The 16,371-nt window shown below is 43.5% G+C and overlaps 1 protein-coding gene across 1 annotated transcript in view; it reads left to right on the forward strand.

The window, feature by feature from the left end:
* The first annotated feature begins 9,775 nt into the window (after window positions 1-9,775).
* Window positions 9,776-16,371, forward strand: part of LOC104609682 (O-fucosyltransferase 10-like) — a 51,569-nt gene continuing 44,973 nt past the window's right edge. The window contains exons 1-3 of the mRNA XM_010276053.2: window positions 9,776-10,598; window positions 15,004-15,085; window positions 15,557-15,624. Coding sequence (XP_010274355.1) covers window positions 10,179-10,598; window positions 15,004-15,085; window positions 15,557-15,624 — 570 coding nt within the window. The 5' untranslated portion in view covers window positions 9,776-10,178. The remainder of the gene's footprint in view (window positions 10,599-15,003; window positions 15,086-15,556; window positions 15,625-16,371) is intronic.

Raw genomic sequence — 16,371 nt, forward strand, 5'->3', positions numbered from 1 at the left:
ATTACGCATATCCTGCGGGCAGTGGTCTCCACATACTATTTGGCAATGAAGTTCCCTACAGACTTCGGTGTAGGGGTAGCGAGGGGCGACCAGCTTGAGTCCCGCAAGTGTTATGTTGCCGCCCTGAAGGTAAAAACCAAGGCGGCCGACGACCTTGAACTGAAGCGGCCTACGGAGCAAGGCGAGGAATGAGCTTCGCCCACAGAGGAAACGGTCGCAGTCCCGACTTCGACTACAGACCCAGCTCGCACACTACAGATCGGTGCTTCCGTCGAGGAATCATTACGAACCGAATTGGTGAATTTTTTACTTCAAAATTTAGATATTTTTGCCTGGTCCGCGGCCAACATGCCCGGTATTGACCCCAGCCTGATAACTCACAAACTTAATACTGACCCTGTAGTCAGACCCGTTAGACAGAAAAAACGCAACTTAGCCCCAGAGCGCTGGAGGGCGGTCGACGAGGAGGTTGAAAAGCTCCTCGTAGCAGATTTCATAAGGGAAGTTCATTACTCGAGCTGGGTAGCCAACCTAGTGCTGGTGAAAAAGGCAAACGGCAAGTGGCGCATGTGCGTCGACTACACCGACCTGAACCGAGCTTGCTCGAAAGATTGCTTCCCCCTCCCCAGAATTGACCGCCTAGTGGATGCGACCTCGGGACATGAGTTGCTAAGCTTCCTGAATGCCTACTCGGGCTACAACCAAATCAGGATGGACCAGTCCGATGAGGAAAAAACCAGCTTCATAACCGAGTTCGGCCTGTACTACTACAAGGTCATGCCCTTCGGATTAAAAAATGTCGGGGCAACCTTCCAAAGACTTGTAAATAGGCTGTTTCGGCCCTTGATTGGCACGAAAATAGAATGTTATGTAGACGACATGGTCATCAAGACGCAATTTTCATAGGAATTAATACAAGACTTAGATTTTGTCTTCCAAATCCTGCGTCAATTTAGCATGAAACTGAACCCTAACAAATGTGTCTTCGGTGTCACCTCGGGCAAGTTCCTAGGGTACATTGTCAACCAGCGTGGTATTGAGGCCAACCCGGACAAGATAAAGGCCATCATAGATATGAGACCACCCCAGAAAGTAAAAGAAGTTCAGAGGCTAAACGGCCGCATAGCCGCTCTGAGTCGCTTCATGTCCAAATCAGCAGACCGCTGCCTGCCTTTCTTCAAAGCAATCAAAGGCAAAGGGTTCAAGTGGACCCGAGACTGCCAGCTCGCGTTCGACAAGCTAAAAAGCTACCTCACTAGTGTGCCAACCTTAGCCCGGCCCGAGGAGGGCGAGGTCTTAGAACTGTACCTCTCGGCAAGCAACGAGGTGGTCAGTTCGGTACTAATATAAGAAGTAGATCGGGTCCAACGAATCATCTATTATGTTAGTAAAATTTTGTAGGGCTCAGAGACAAGGTACCCATAGATAGAAAAGTTAGCATACGCACTGGTGATAGCAGCTCGGAAACTCCGCCCATACTTCCAGGTTCACACTGTCATCAACCTGACTGACAAACCTCTGAGGCAAGTTTTACTCAAGCCCGAGGTTTCCGGTCGACTGACGAAATGGGCCATCGAACTCAGCGAGTACGACCTCCAGTACGAGCCACGAACTGCTATTAAGGCCCAAGTCTTAGCAGATTTTATCGCCGAGTGCACGTTTATCCTCGAAGCCCCTGGCCGGTCGAGCCCGGAGCTCCCAAGCCAATAGAGTCTGAAGCCCGTGAAGTAGCAGCCAGTGTGGCATCTCTCCTGGTTAGGCCAAACGCGAACTGGGATGAGGAGCCCTAGATCCTTCATATAGATGGCTCCTCGAACCAACAGGGCAGCGGGGCTGGAATAGTGCTACGCGGCCCGAACGGAACGTGTTAGACAGTTTTGTATGCCCTTAGCTTCAATCAGAATGATGTACTTTATGAGTTTATTGTAAATGAATAAAAGTGCATATTTGATTCATGTTCCCTTGGTATGTTTCTGTGTAATACCCTTAAACTGAACACTTAATGATACTCGTGTTAGTTTAGAATGTTCACAGCCAGTGGGTCGGTCTGGGGAGACCTATCCTGACAAGGCTGACACTGTGGTGCCACCAAGTCGGTTGGGGTGGCCTGTCTCAGCTGCCAGGGTGAGACCCTAGGCACATACAGTGTAGGATTAATTGAATCTTTGAACTGGACCAGATTTCCAGTATTGCCCTGGACATTGGAGATTGATGGGCAAAACTAGAAAGTTACACCCGACCCCTAGACTCGATTATGATACTACACTAGGTGTCGGATTGGGCTATCTTTGATGTACCAATCAGTGAGATCCTTAGCGGGGGTCAAAACCTGGGTATGTTGGGACAGTTCGAGAATTCATCTGAGTGGGTGATCATAGTGACAGGATCAGCCCCTTTGTCGGACAAAGGTAATGATCGGGGATGCACTCTCACTGATGGAAACCAAGACTGCCGGCAGCCGATTTCAACCGTTGAGATTTGTTTTGCAAAATATATTTTATATAAGATATAAAAGTATATATATGGTTTCAAAAATGTTTGCAAAAGGTTTTAATTCCCGGGATCCATGTGAGTGGAGAGTGCAACATTGTTCCTTGCAGCCGAGGGAGAGGTCCTCTCTTGTCGGGCAGTGTATGATCATTATGGGCTGAGAGGTTAAGTGTAAGACCATTGAGGATAACACCTGATGGGCTAATCTTGCATCTGCCCACAATCCCTGGGTGTTACAAGGTGGCTTGGCCCAGGGACCACTTAGTGTAAGTGTTGGGCCCATAGAGCTCATTTGATGGGTTTCAAGGGGTACACTGTCTTCAGCAGTGCATTCAGCCAGGCCTTGTAACAAAGGCTGGGCTGAACCCATGTGGCTGATGTGTAGATCAATGCTTGGGTCCCACGCCATACAAGGAAGCCCAACTGGGCAGCAATTTGGAAGGTTTTTGAGTACATTACCTTAAATGGGCCTTAAGCCCATTTCGAACTGGGCTGATTTGATCAGTCATCTAAAGGGGGCGAATTCTGAAGTGGGTCAGCTAAAAAGATTGGGCTTAGACCCTATCCACTCAGAGAGTCCAAGATCTAAATAAGATTTAGATATGGAAACCTCCTAATTAGATTAGGAGACAGCTGATCTGATCTGCAGATAAGATAAGGATTATCCCTTATCACTAAGGGACTTCTAACCCAAATATGATTTGGATTAGCAATTCCTAATCTGATTAGGAGCTGATCCCTTTAAGATTATAAAAGGGGAAGGGGGCGGCAGCCTTGAAAAACACAATAACATCAATAGCATTCTTCTCTTTAAGAAAGAAAGATTAAGAGATTTCCTGCATACTGCGAATTCTCTTCTGCCGCCACCTTCCTGCCATTGCCATTCCTTCAGTTCGATCTCCAGTTCTTGGGTGCAATCAAGATTGGATCTTGATTTCAATCTTTTGGGAAAAGATTGATTGGAGCTGTACTCACAAGCCGTCCAGTTGATTCTTGCGAAGGGTCAAGTTCTTTTGAAGAACATTGCTGATTCTGCTCCATCCTTCACTGCGCCATGCTCAGTGGGAGCAGATTTTGGATCATTCCTTGGGGGTGAACACCTCCATTGGGAGATAGTATTTCTCCGTATCAGGTATTATCCTCTCCCACTCCTTTTGGTTCAGATCTGGTTCAGTTTATGGTTCAAGATTGATCTTTGAAAATATGATTTTCTAAATAGGGAATACGATTCCCAGTTGAAGGGAGAGATAAAATTTTTGAAATTCGCCCCTTATTCCGCAATCTTTGGGCGTCCATAGGATGGATCTCTCATCCCCTCAGAACGAAATTGGAATACGCACTACGCTTTGAGTTTGCGGCATCCAACAACAAGGCGGAGTACGAGGCACTAATAGCCGGGCTGAACCTAGCGCGCAAGGTAAGGGCAAAGCACGTAGTTATCTGCAGTGATTCCCAGCTCGTGGTCAACCAGGTTACGGGCGAATACGAAACACGCGAGCTCACTATGATTGCATACTTGGCAAAAGTAAAGGAGGCTCTGCTCAACTTCCAGTCACACTTCATCAGACAAATCCCGAGGTCAGAGAACACTGAGGCTGATGCCCTGTCCCGGTTAGCCAGCACGAGTCACAACACCATGAGAACCGTGTACATAGAGGACTTACCTCGGCCCAGCATTCTCGATGGGGCAGAAGAGGTCGCTCCCGTCCTTGAAGCAGAGCCGAGCTGGATCAACCCACTCGCGAGCTTCTTGCTAGATGGAACCCTCCCTGCGGACCGCAATGCAGCCAAGAGGGTGCAGCGCCAGGCAGCCAAATACGTCATAATAGACGAACGGTTGTACCGACAATCCTACATGCTCCCCTACCTGCATTGCTTGCGACCTGCCGAAGCCGAGCTCGTACTCCGCGACACTCATGAAGGTCTGTGCGGCGGACACCTGGGGGGCAGAGCCCTCGCCCAAAAGGCACTTCGACAAGGATACTACTGGCCAACGATGAAGGCAGAAGCCGTCGAGCTCGTCAGAAAATGCGACAAGTGTTAGAAGCATGCCAATATCCACCATCAGCCTGTTGCCGACCTCAAGTACCTCACCAGTCCATGGCCCTTTGCACAATGGGGCATCGACCTCCTGGGGCCATTCCCACCAGCAATAGGTGGGAGAAAGTTCCGAGTGGTTGTAGTAGATTACTTTACAAAGTGGATAGAAGCTGAACCTCTAGCAACAGACACAACCCGAAACATACAGAACTTCTTTTGGAAGAACATAGTATGTCGCTTAGGGCTACCTCGGGTACTGATCTCCGACAACGACAAACAGTTCGAGGATATCAAGTTCCAAGAATGGTGCCAAGATATGGGAATTCGTTAGAACTTCACATCGGTCGCACACCTGCAGGCAAACGGTCAGACAGAAGTAATGAACAGAGCCATCCTCCGCGGATTGAAAGAACGACTAGACCGAGCTAAAGGGTTGTGGGCGGACGAGCTACCAAGTGTTCTATGGGCTCATCGAACTACGGAAAAAACCGCCATGGGAGAGACCCTCTTTAACCTCACCTACGGCACCGAAGCGGTAATCCCGGCGGAAATCGAAATACCTACACTGCAACTAGAAGCATATGACGATCAGACAAACGGAGACGAGTTACGCACCAACCTCGACCTATTGGATGAGGTAAGAGACCTCGCGCACATCCGAACAGCGGCCTACCAGCAAAAATTAGCTCGGTACTACAATGCCAGAGTAAAGAAGAGGAGCTTCTGCGTCGGTGACCTGATTCTCTGTAAGATCATGGTACCCGAACCCGGCGTGGGCAAACTCGGACCAAATTGGAAAGGACCCTACAGAGTAAAGTAAGCACTCGGGGGGGCATACGAGCTCGAAACCTTAGAGGGTAAGCAAGTACCCCGAGCATGGAACATCGTCAACTTAAGGCGATACTACCTATAGACCACCAAGCGAAGTGGATAAAATCGCCACCAAAGCCTATGGGCTAGGATGTCGAGCTAACGAAGGAACCTCGGCACCGGCAAGCAAAGAAAAGTCATCCAAAGGTGAAACGGAGACAACGAACTAATAGGGACATCGGCATCTCAGAGAGTTAACACCAAAACAGGTCGCGCGAGTGCGGTAACCCAAGCAGGTAACCCGGTCAGTTCGGCAAATACGTTCAGTTCGGGAGAAAGAACAACCAACACTTAACCAAAAGAAAAGTCATTCCATTTCAAAATAAGGGAGTGCATTTCAAAAAAAAAAAATTACAGGCCCAGAGCTACTTCTTCATTATCGGAAGGCACTTCAACAATACCCGAAGGCCCTACCTCGCCCTCGAAATCTGGCTCACCATCAGCAACATTGGCCATCTCCTGAGTTATGCGCGAAGTGGATATGGAACTAATATTGAGCTCGGGGTACGTATTTTGGATCATCCACCGGCTTAGCTTGAAACTCCTTCGGTACGAATCCACCATTAGGTCGTCAAAGCTCGGCGAGGCGATGTACTCATCGACAGCCTTTTTCTTGGCATCTTCAATACCTTGAGAAAAGATCTGCGTCCTCTCCCTAATGTCCTCCTGAAGGTATTCAACCTGATGCTGCAAATCCAGCCTTAGGTCCGCCATGTGCTTCACTATGACTCCCATGGCCTCGGCATCTCTCTGAGACCTCGCCTGCCTGGCCTCTGCAGCACGAGCAGCCGCCTCAGTAGCTCGGGAAGCCGCCTCAGCAGCTCGGGAAGTCGTCTCGGTAGCACGAAGAGCCTCTTCAGTAGCTTGCACCTGCCTCGAGCTCCTTTCCACCTAGGCCGCCAAGGCATGGATAGAAGAGTTCACCTACCAAAAAGAAAGAATGAGTGATCAAAAGAACGACAGCAAGAAGGATAAAAGCAAAAGAGCTCGATAAAAAGTCTGACTTACCACCATGGCATGAGTAACAGCACGGCAGGCCACCTGGTGCAGAGGGAGATCAGTCCACGCCGCGACCTCCTCAAGGAAAATGGCCTCCTTACTCTTCTGAAGAGCATAGGTCGGCGACAGCACACTCCTGAATTCCCCTGGGGCCCCCGAGCCCAAGGGCCCAGCTGGCGTATGAGCAGACCTAGAGTAAGCAGGAGCACCAGAGTAGGTGGGAGCCCCCGTGTAAGTAGTCTCAGCATATGGGCCCCCTGCCGCTTCTTGCATTGGAGGAGCCATCTCGGGCTCCCTGGGCGGATCCCCTGACGGGTAGTCCGGTACCTCGGGCTCCGCATCCCGGGGCAGCTCGGCGCGAGTTCGCTTGGCGACTCGCTTCCTCCTCTTCATGCCTTGAAACAAGTGCCCACCACGAGTCCTTCCTAAGTCCATCACACCTGGAAAAAAGAGTTCGACATTAGAAAAAAGCCAGACAGAGCAAAATAGAACCTCCAAGTAAGGAACCTACCCGAACTCAGGCCGGCCGCAATGAGCTTGGCCTTCGCCAGATACTGTTGGCACTTTAGCCCAAGCCTCGCCCATTGTCGGAGGCCCTTCACCGTCTCTTTGTCAAGCATAACACCGGAGTCAGGGGCGGCCACCCCAGCACACTTCGCACCCCGAAGTAGTCCCGCTTCTACGTCGGGACCTTGTTAGGAAGTTCATGTAAAAGCTTAAAACCCGGGCGAGGAGACAAGTAATATGCCCACCTACGCCCGGGGCGGAGACCTGCTTGCTTCTTAAGCATTAAGATGGAAGAGAAGATCTCCAAGTCTAAAGGAAAGCTCTGTTCGCAAAATAGGGAGATTGTCCCCACCAAATTACGAATGGAGTTCAGGTGAAGTTGGCCGACCGTAACGCCGAAGTGATTCAAGACCTCGACAAGGAGGGGATGGAAAGGCAATCGCAGCCCCGCAGCGAGCTTCTCCCGGAATATCATGATCTCATCAGGACCGTGTTCCCAAGGAAAGCTACCCGAAGGTATGAAATAAGCGTACTCCCTAGGCAAATTGTAATGGGTAATAAGGGATTGGAGCCCCTCAGGCGTCATGGTCGAGGGGCCAAACTTGTCTAACGTCTGACCCCGACGAGATGTGAACGCCAAACTACCCGAGGCGACTCGACCTATGGGTTCGAACTCTTCCTCGAGCTCTACCTCCGGCTCGCTAGGACTATCAGGGGATGCGACTCGGTTCATAGAACCTGCATCTGACCCACTTGAAGAACCGTCTGAGCTATTTGAGCTAGACATCGAGGAGAGAAGGTGGATTCCAGGAAGGTACTCACCCGGAAAAAAGCTTGAACAAGACTACGGGAACTTGAACAAGCAAAAACCTTGAACGCGAACTGAAAGCCTGGACGCGAGCTGAAACTTGGACGCGAGCTCAAGAGGCAAAGCACAGCAGTGACAAAGCGACTGGGGTCCCCCACTATTTATACCCATAGTGACCGAGAAGCAACAACACAGATCAAAGCCAATCTGACGGCCTGCAGTCGCGTTGACCGCATGTCCCCTGAGACCAAGACGTGATTGTCGCACGTCTTTCTGAAACTGATAGAGCACCGGCGCACGTCTTTCTGAAATTGACAGAACGCCAGCGCACGTCTCCTCACATTAAAGGTGGCGGCGGCACGTTTTCAAAATTTGAAAAGATGCCTGCTATCACGTCTCCCAGCGGTGCACTTTTTTGATTTTTGAAATAAAGCGCGCGCTGTCACGTCTGGCAGCATTTGTAGGCAGGTCGGCGCATTTTCTGTCTTTTGGGCGCTCGAAGAAACTACGAACCCTGACAACGCACCTCGCGCTATCAGTCAACCGAGATTCGAAGTACGGGACAAATCCACCTACCACCTTGCGAACTCCCCGCGCCAAGGCAAGACCTCGTAATCACTCAACATGGTACAACAGCGCGCCCAAGGTGCGAGCACCAAAGGGAGGAAACCAGCAGTCCCAACTCCCTACAAGGAGCCCGAACTCCCTACGAGGAGCCCGAACTCCCTATTAGGAGCCCGAACTCCCTACGAGGAGCCTGAACTCTCCCTTAGGCCTCGAGCCACACAAGGCAATGACCCGAACTGGCCCGCCTCATGGCAGTTCGGGACACTCCCCTATCTGAACTCAAGACTTCACCTCGCTCACCACTCCAGCACTTCGCCTCCGGGACGCCGAACTGAACAAACGTACCATACCTGACACTGAGGAGGTCTGTATCCAAGGGCAGCGCACCTAACTGACTTGGGATCTGACGCTTGACAGCCACACTTCAACGGTCACTTGCCACCACCACCTGCCACCGTCATCGCCAGTCGCAAAGACGGCTCCGACAAAGGGAGCAGTGGCGGTTCTGTCCAGCAGAGGGGATGACACCCGAACTGGCAGGAACCCAGAGGTAATCATACCCGACCTGACAGAAGCTTAGGAGTGAGTGCACGAGGTGGTTATAAAAGGCTCCCTACCCCCCAAGAACAAGGTATGTGAACTTTGCGCCATCTGGTTTTATCTTGCCTTTGAAAGAATTCTAACTTGAGCTTCGGAGCATTCATACCGGGTTCCCCCCGGAGCTTCCTCATCTTCTCTGTTTCAGGCTCCCTGTAGCTCCGTTCAGAGGCAAGATCGTTGACAGCTAAGACCAGCCGGATTGCACACCATCACATCTGTACTCAGAATATTTGATCTAACAATGCCATAAACTGCAATGTCAAGGCTCTGATATCATAATGAACAATTGCAAAGATTGATGCCCAAAAAATTGACCCTTCATTGACGGAGACAACGAATATATACACGATTACATCAAGGCTAAAATTAGCAACATCCTAATCAATGGAGGAAAATACGTAGCAAATATTCTAACTTCTTAAAACTCTCCTAAAAATATGCACAAAATCTATCTAAATATGTACAATATCTCTATTACAACTTTATACAAATTTAGTGGTTAAGATTCAATTTAAATTCGAATACAAACTAATCAAATTTTTTTTGGTCAAAACAAACTTATCTTTAGTTCCATAGGGAGAAGTACAAAAACACACGATGCAGAATTCTGAATTCCAACCCCCCCTACTACTAACGCTCTGCCCCCCTATAAACCACATCCTAACCGTGAATTTGACATCAATTCACGGTCAGATGCATTCCCTGTACTTTGGGGCTAGAGAATTCTGATCTGGGCTGATTGGTACCTCTCCCTGATTTTATATCTGATTCGATTTGATCCCTTTGCAATGCACTACTCTATTTAGCCGTGCGCCCGTGCCGTGTGCAGATGTAAGTCACGTGCCTAACCGTATAGGAAATCATATATTTTCGGCCCAAGCCACGCCGAACTCGAAGCTGGTTATTTTCCGTCGCCACTACCATCTGTTGATGTTGATCTCTCTCTCTCTCCGATTGCGTCTCTGAGAATCTGACTCTTAGTAAGATTTGGGAAATAGTTCAGACCCATTTCGCCTCTGAAATTCTTCATTCCCCTTCAAGGCTAGACAACTTCAATTTTCAAACTTTTAACATCATTCAATCATTATATCTGTAATTTACTGCCTTCTGTTCTGGTCTCATTGTCTCTCCCTGTCACACAGACTCACAGCCATTGTTCCTTCGAAAGAAGTTACTCTATACTCCATGCAACAAGAAGGATCAAAAGTCACATTCTCAATCTCCATATAAAACCAATAAAAGAGAGCTCGCTCTCTCTCTTTTTTTCTTGCATGGTCTCACACAAGCCTCTTCTACCATGACAAGCAAGACCCATCTCCAAAATCTCGCTCTAAATACTTTTAATGGGTACAGCAGTGAAAGTAGCTCCTGTAGCCCACCTTCCTCCCCACGCCGTCCCGGGAAGGTCCCACATCACCGGAGACGTTATCGGGTAAAAGACCATTTGCGGGTTCGCCCAGGAAATTTCTTCGGCAGAGTTCTCTCTCGACGCAATTTACGCATATTCATTCTCCTGCCGCTGCTCTACATCTCTTATCTGCTCATATTGTTGGGGATAGCGCTTCTCCACTTCTGTACTCCTCCTCCTCCTACTATTTCAATTTCTGCTCCTACTTCTCCTCCGCCACTTCCACAGCCGGGATCGGTGTACCGCAGCCATGAAGTTTTCCAAAACCTCTGGCCTGACATTCAGTCGGATAATGTCTCCGGGATTGAGGTCGGGTTTCTCTATATTTCCTTGTTTTTGGACCTTTTGGTTCCCATTTATTTGCATTTGTTTATTATTTTTTCATTTTGTTTATTTCGTATGATGGATTTTCCTTTCTGGTCCTGATGTTTGATTTTTGAGTGTTTGGTTTGGATTATTCTGTTTCTTTGAGGTTCAAAAAAAAAAAAGAAAGAAAAAAAAAGAAGAAAAGAAAAAAAGACAGAAGAAATTCTAGTTTATTCGAGATAAGAAGGGAATAAGATTAATGGGATTTGTCTTCCTGAAGAGTACACTATACTTTGTAGTTGACATTTGAAATTCATTTACTTGTGGTGGCGATGCTTCAAGCTGCAAGTTTAAAAAGAAGAGGACCTATTTTGGTGAAAACTCTCTCTTTTTGGACATTTTGTTTCATTTCTTAATTGTCCAGAGTCCAGACAGTTATAGAATTTACATATAGGGCTCAATGTTGTGGAGTTTGTAGGAATACAGCAACTAGAGAAGAAGTTCTATATCTAATTAACTGCAGTAGTTGGTCCAAAGTTGAGGTGATTGTTTGTTCCATGTCACAAATTCTTTGAAGTGAGATATGGGTCGTACAGAGAATTTAACATAATCTCTCATAATCACATTGCTTGCTCTCACAAAGGCATTGAGTTTTACAAGAATTTTTCTTAATCTTGAAGCGTTTTGGTGCTTAGATGTTGTTCATTATGATTGTAAATCAATGCCCTTGTAATAACATATCTGCCAATTTCTAGGAAGCCAGAATTCATTACTTCAGTTCTAATATTGTTTCGGCATATGCTAGTGAAAAGGCAGTACACATGATTGGAAAAATGAAAAAAGATACGTAGATGATTTTTATTTCTCGATAAGTAAAAAAGATAAGTAGATGTTTTAAATTCGGTGACTTCACTTTATATCTGTTCTGCTATCACCTCTACATCTATTTAACTCTGTGATTGTTATTAGGGGATAATTGATTGCCGCTGTAATGGCTAAAATTAAATTGGGAACTACAAATTTTATCTAAGGAATGCAGCAAGCAACATCAGGATGTATCACCAGACTTCAGTGCTACTGCAGACATTGTTAGACTAATGAAAAGATATATTAGAAGACACAGATTGGCCTGTCTTTTATTAGTCATTTGTTTGTATCTGAAGTTGGGGTGATGAAACCTGGCAATTTTTGCTATGTTTATCTTTTAATTTGATATGTTTATACTTTATGCCTTCTTAGTTCTTTTGAATAAAATATTGAAGGTAATTAAGTATAGTGATAAAATCAATATCAAGTTATGAAGTGAAAAAAATCGATGTTATATGGTGTTAAATAAAATTCAAACAAATAATTCACATTAATCAATTTGCTCTTTCTTGTTTACAAGAAACTAGAGCTTTTATTGGAAATTTTGCATAGGGGTGGAAATGAAACGAGCTTTTCACGAGCTATTTGAGCTCGGCTCATAAAAAGATTGATTTAGCTCGGTTTAAACAGAGCTTTGGGATGAGCTCGAGCCCAATATACAGGCTCGTTTGCTAATCAAACCGAGCTTGAGCCTAATGAAGCTCGGCTTGTGAGGCTCGTGAGCCTAATCATACATACATACATACATACATACATACATACATACATATATATAATATTTTTACTTTTATGTATAATAATAAATAATTTTTATAATTCTTATTTTTCATATGTAAAATAAAAACAATTTATATATATTTTTTATTTTTATATGTATAATAATAATTGTTATATATATATATATACTGACCCGAATTCAAGCTCAAGTATCTAGCTCGAATTGAGCTCGAGCCTAACATTCTTTTGGTGAGCCGAGCTCAAATAGCCAGATATTCGGCTTGGTTTGGCTCGAATCCACCCCTAATTGTGCATTTACAAGAGACAGGAGTTAGAAGAGTTTTTCACATATATCTCTGCCAATGAATCTACAGTAACAAAGTGCAACAGCTAATTCCTTTTCATTTTTATTTTACTTTTTAGAGAATAAAGAATGGAAAGATTGGGAGAAAAAATCACCAGAAAAAAAAGGAAATGGAGAATGGAGAATGTTGACATTTAGGTCATGTTTGGTTCACATTCTTTCAACTCTTACTCATTCTTGGAAAGAATGAATAACATTAGAGCTTTTGGCTACAAAATTCTTCCCATGGGTCTCATTCTGTTTAGAATGAAAAGCCCATGGCACAATAATTGAGGTAACCAACAGCACAAAAAATAATCATGCCCCATGTTGCTCATTTTCATTCCTTTTTTTTTTCTGATCAGCAAAAGAAATCTTTTCATTAAATTAAAGTTACTGATTCAGTACAAGCATGAAGTATTCCATCATGGAGGTAATCAAAATTGATCAGATTACAAAACTGCCCAGAAGAAGGTGGGTCTCTCAGTTCCCTGTTTGGCTAGAATATCCTCCAAGACATTTGCTTCCATCTTTTCCCAAGCAAAACTTGAAGTGAATCACTGAATCTCTTTGCAAGTAGGTCAATTTCTCTGAAGATAAATATGAATTTCCAAGGTGCTGAATTGATTTGCTTTGCCCAGGATATAATCAAGTGTGAATCTCCTTCAATCTCCCAATCTTTTGCTCCTAATTGCTCTGCAGTTTTAGTCCTTGTCGGAGTGCCAGAATTTCAGCGTGAAGTGAATCACTGAAACCAATTGGTCCTGAGAACAAAGCCACTACTACACCAAAGTGATTTCGAAAAACTCCCCCAACACATGCTCTCCCCAGATTACTGAAGGAGCTACCATCAAAGTTCAGTTTTAGCTTGTTTAAACTTGGTGGTTTCCAATCCAAACTTATTCTTTCTCTTTGCACTTCTGTTTGTGTCACTTCACTCACTTTCTTATGATGCCATTTGTTGAGACACTCCTGAATGGATACATTGTTTTTACCCGATGTGCAGATCTTACTTTTATAGCTTCAATTATTTCCTCCTTTGGCTTGGTTTCATTTTCATTCTTCAATTTTTCATTGTAATTCTTCAAAGGAATTTTGTGCCAGTGGTCACAAACCACTAATAGATTTTTACCGGCGGATGGACAGCGGTCAATTGTCCATTGGCTATTTCTGTTGTGAAAACTTATGCCAACAGACATTGAATGCTGCTTATCTGTCAGTAAAAATCTATTCTGCTGGATTGGAGACCTAAGCCGGTGGATTGTGATGGCTAGCATAGAGCTTCTTTGAAGAATGAAAATGAGAAACATGAGGCATGATTGTATGTTATCAGATTTTATGACTTTCTTAGTATAATATGTATATATAGAATATACTATTATCAATTTGGTGAAATTGTTAGACATTTTGTATTTATTATGTTATTAATTTTTTTTAATTTTACAAATTTTAAATTCCATTTCTATTTAGAAGTTCCAAGCTCTGTTCTTCATTTGTACAACTGCTACTCAATTCAGAAACTAGTTTTAAATAGGTGATAATTGCTTCCTTTAAATTTTCTTTATGCAATCAAGTGCAAAATCTTTTGTAGTTTCTTTTCTTTTTTTCTTTTTCATATTTGTGTTAATGATGTGGCATCCACATGGTTGATTTGTGTTTTCTTAGTGTGTCTTGCATGTTTCCACTATATATATGCTAATGAGCATTGTATGTATAACTATATTATTATTTTCGTTGATGAGAAAAAGAATAAAATTGAAATTTGTAACCAAATGGCTTCAAAATTTATTCTAATTCTTGCTGTGAAAATAAATCATTTTTTTTTTGGATAAAAGCGTTTAGTTTGTAGCAACATTTTTTAATTCTGTCCATTTCTACCATTTTTGTCCATTTTAAAATTTTATTATTGGAAAGAATGAGGAAGAATGAGAGTGGAACCAAACATGGCCTTAATTACTTCGAAATTCCAATATGTTATTTTAGCCACATGATTATCGAAAAAAGAATGTGGTAAAGAAATCTTATCAAGTTCTATTGAATTTATTGAAAAAGGTACGTTCCAAGAATGTACAATGTTGCCTTCAATGTATAGAGGCTAGTTTGCTCAATTGAGAGTATGAGACCAATTTTAGGAAAGTTCTCATTGTGTAGTTTATTTGTTTCAGTTGAAGGATTTAATGATGGTCAAATAGATTTGCTTAAGCATTTACTTAACCCTCCATAACAGTTTCTGCTTCGCAAAAAAATGTTGAGAAATTTCCTTTTAAGTAGAAATAACTGGAAATTCAAATAGTACAAAATTGGCAAATAGAGTGGAGGGCTAAAAGAGGTCACCGACTTCTTACAGGAGTCTCCAATATAAATAAGCATACCTCAATATATATAGTTTCATGTATACATATTTAACAAATATATAGACATATTGCTTGCATGCATGCATATGATTTAGTTATTTGCTGAGTGTATTCTGCTTTTCTGTAGCTGTCTTCTTTATGGAGATATAGAAAGAGGCAGAAAGAAGGGAAACCTTGTAAAAATACTAGTCCTGGACGGCGGCATTCTGGTATGGACAGTTATTGTAGCTACTTTTGGCTTCTCCGTTTATCTTCTTTATCATGTGAAAACAATATTTCATCTTTCTCCCGTTGATTCTACAGCATCCATTTGTTACCTTTTATTGAGAAAATTTCATGATAATTATAACGATTACAAAATAAATCAAATGGATGATAAAAACTTTGGGATCAGAACTACAAGGACATTTTTTTGATGGTTAACTGTCAAAATTTATTGATGCTGTTAGAAAGAATACAGTGGCATTCTTACACCTCAATGGTGTGGTTAGCCTCGGTGAACACCTTCCAAAATACAAAAATACGAAATCTTTTACATTATTTGGCCCCAAGACATACTGTTCCTCATTGCTGGGGTTCACCACAAGGATGGTTGACTACAAGGACATTTTAGCTAATAATAAAAAAGGAAAAAAGCTGGGTTTTCTTTTAGAAAACTAATGTTCTCTATCAACTTTCAGGATCTTCTGTGCCCAGTGGTTATTTGATTGTTGAGGCTAATGGTGGTCTTAATCAACAACGAACATCGGTATGTAACTATGTCGGGTATGCATGACCATCTTGATTCTTTAGTTGTCAAACTGTTTTGCACACATCTTTGTCAATGCACTATAAGAATGAACTTTTTTGCCCTCTTGTTTCTGCAGGGGCACAACATGAGTACTCTAGTGTTCAAGACATGGTGTTCTGTTTCACTAGGAACAACTCTCAATTTTTCATTTTAAAATTCTTTGTGGAAAATGATATTCACAGCGCTTCATTATATTTTTATCATGGTCCTCCCATACTTCAACAATTCAACATACTTATTGTACCTAGATACATGATATGATAATGATCCTGGTACATGATACTGCATACATGCTTGCCTTATACAATTGCATTATATGGTTTACTTGCTTCCTTCACTGCAGTTTTCTGTTTATTACATGAAGATAAATATATCATAGCATGGTATATGAGAAATGGAAGAGAAAATTTTTGAAATAGTTACAATTTTGATTGCATTTAACATAAGACATTATTAGGTTGTCTAACTGTATGATATCTGTGTTATAATTTGGAAATGGGTGGTTTGTTATCTCCGGTATCTTGTACCAGTATTGGTAACATATTGTGATAAGAGAACTTTATAATGAAGCTATCCATGCAGTATTACTTGTGTATCAGTACTGTATTACATTTTTAATTTCTTAATACAACTTTAGTTTACCTTAAAAATAGAAAGAAAAGGAAAGGAAATGCAAATAAGTCTTACTGTACTGATCCAAAAATA

This window comes from Nelumbo nucifera, chromosome 1 (genome assembly GCF_055504915.1).
Source record: "Nelumbo nucifera cultivar China Antique chromosome 1, China Antique-T2T, whole genome shotgun sequence".
Taxonomy (NCBI): Eukaryota; Viridiplantae; Streptophyta; class Magnoliopsida; order Proteales; family Nelumbonaceae; genus Nelumbo; species Nelumbo nucifera.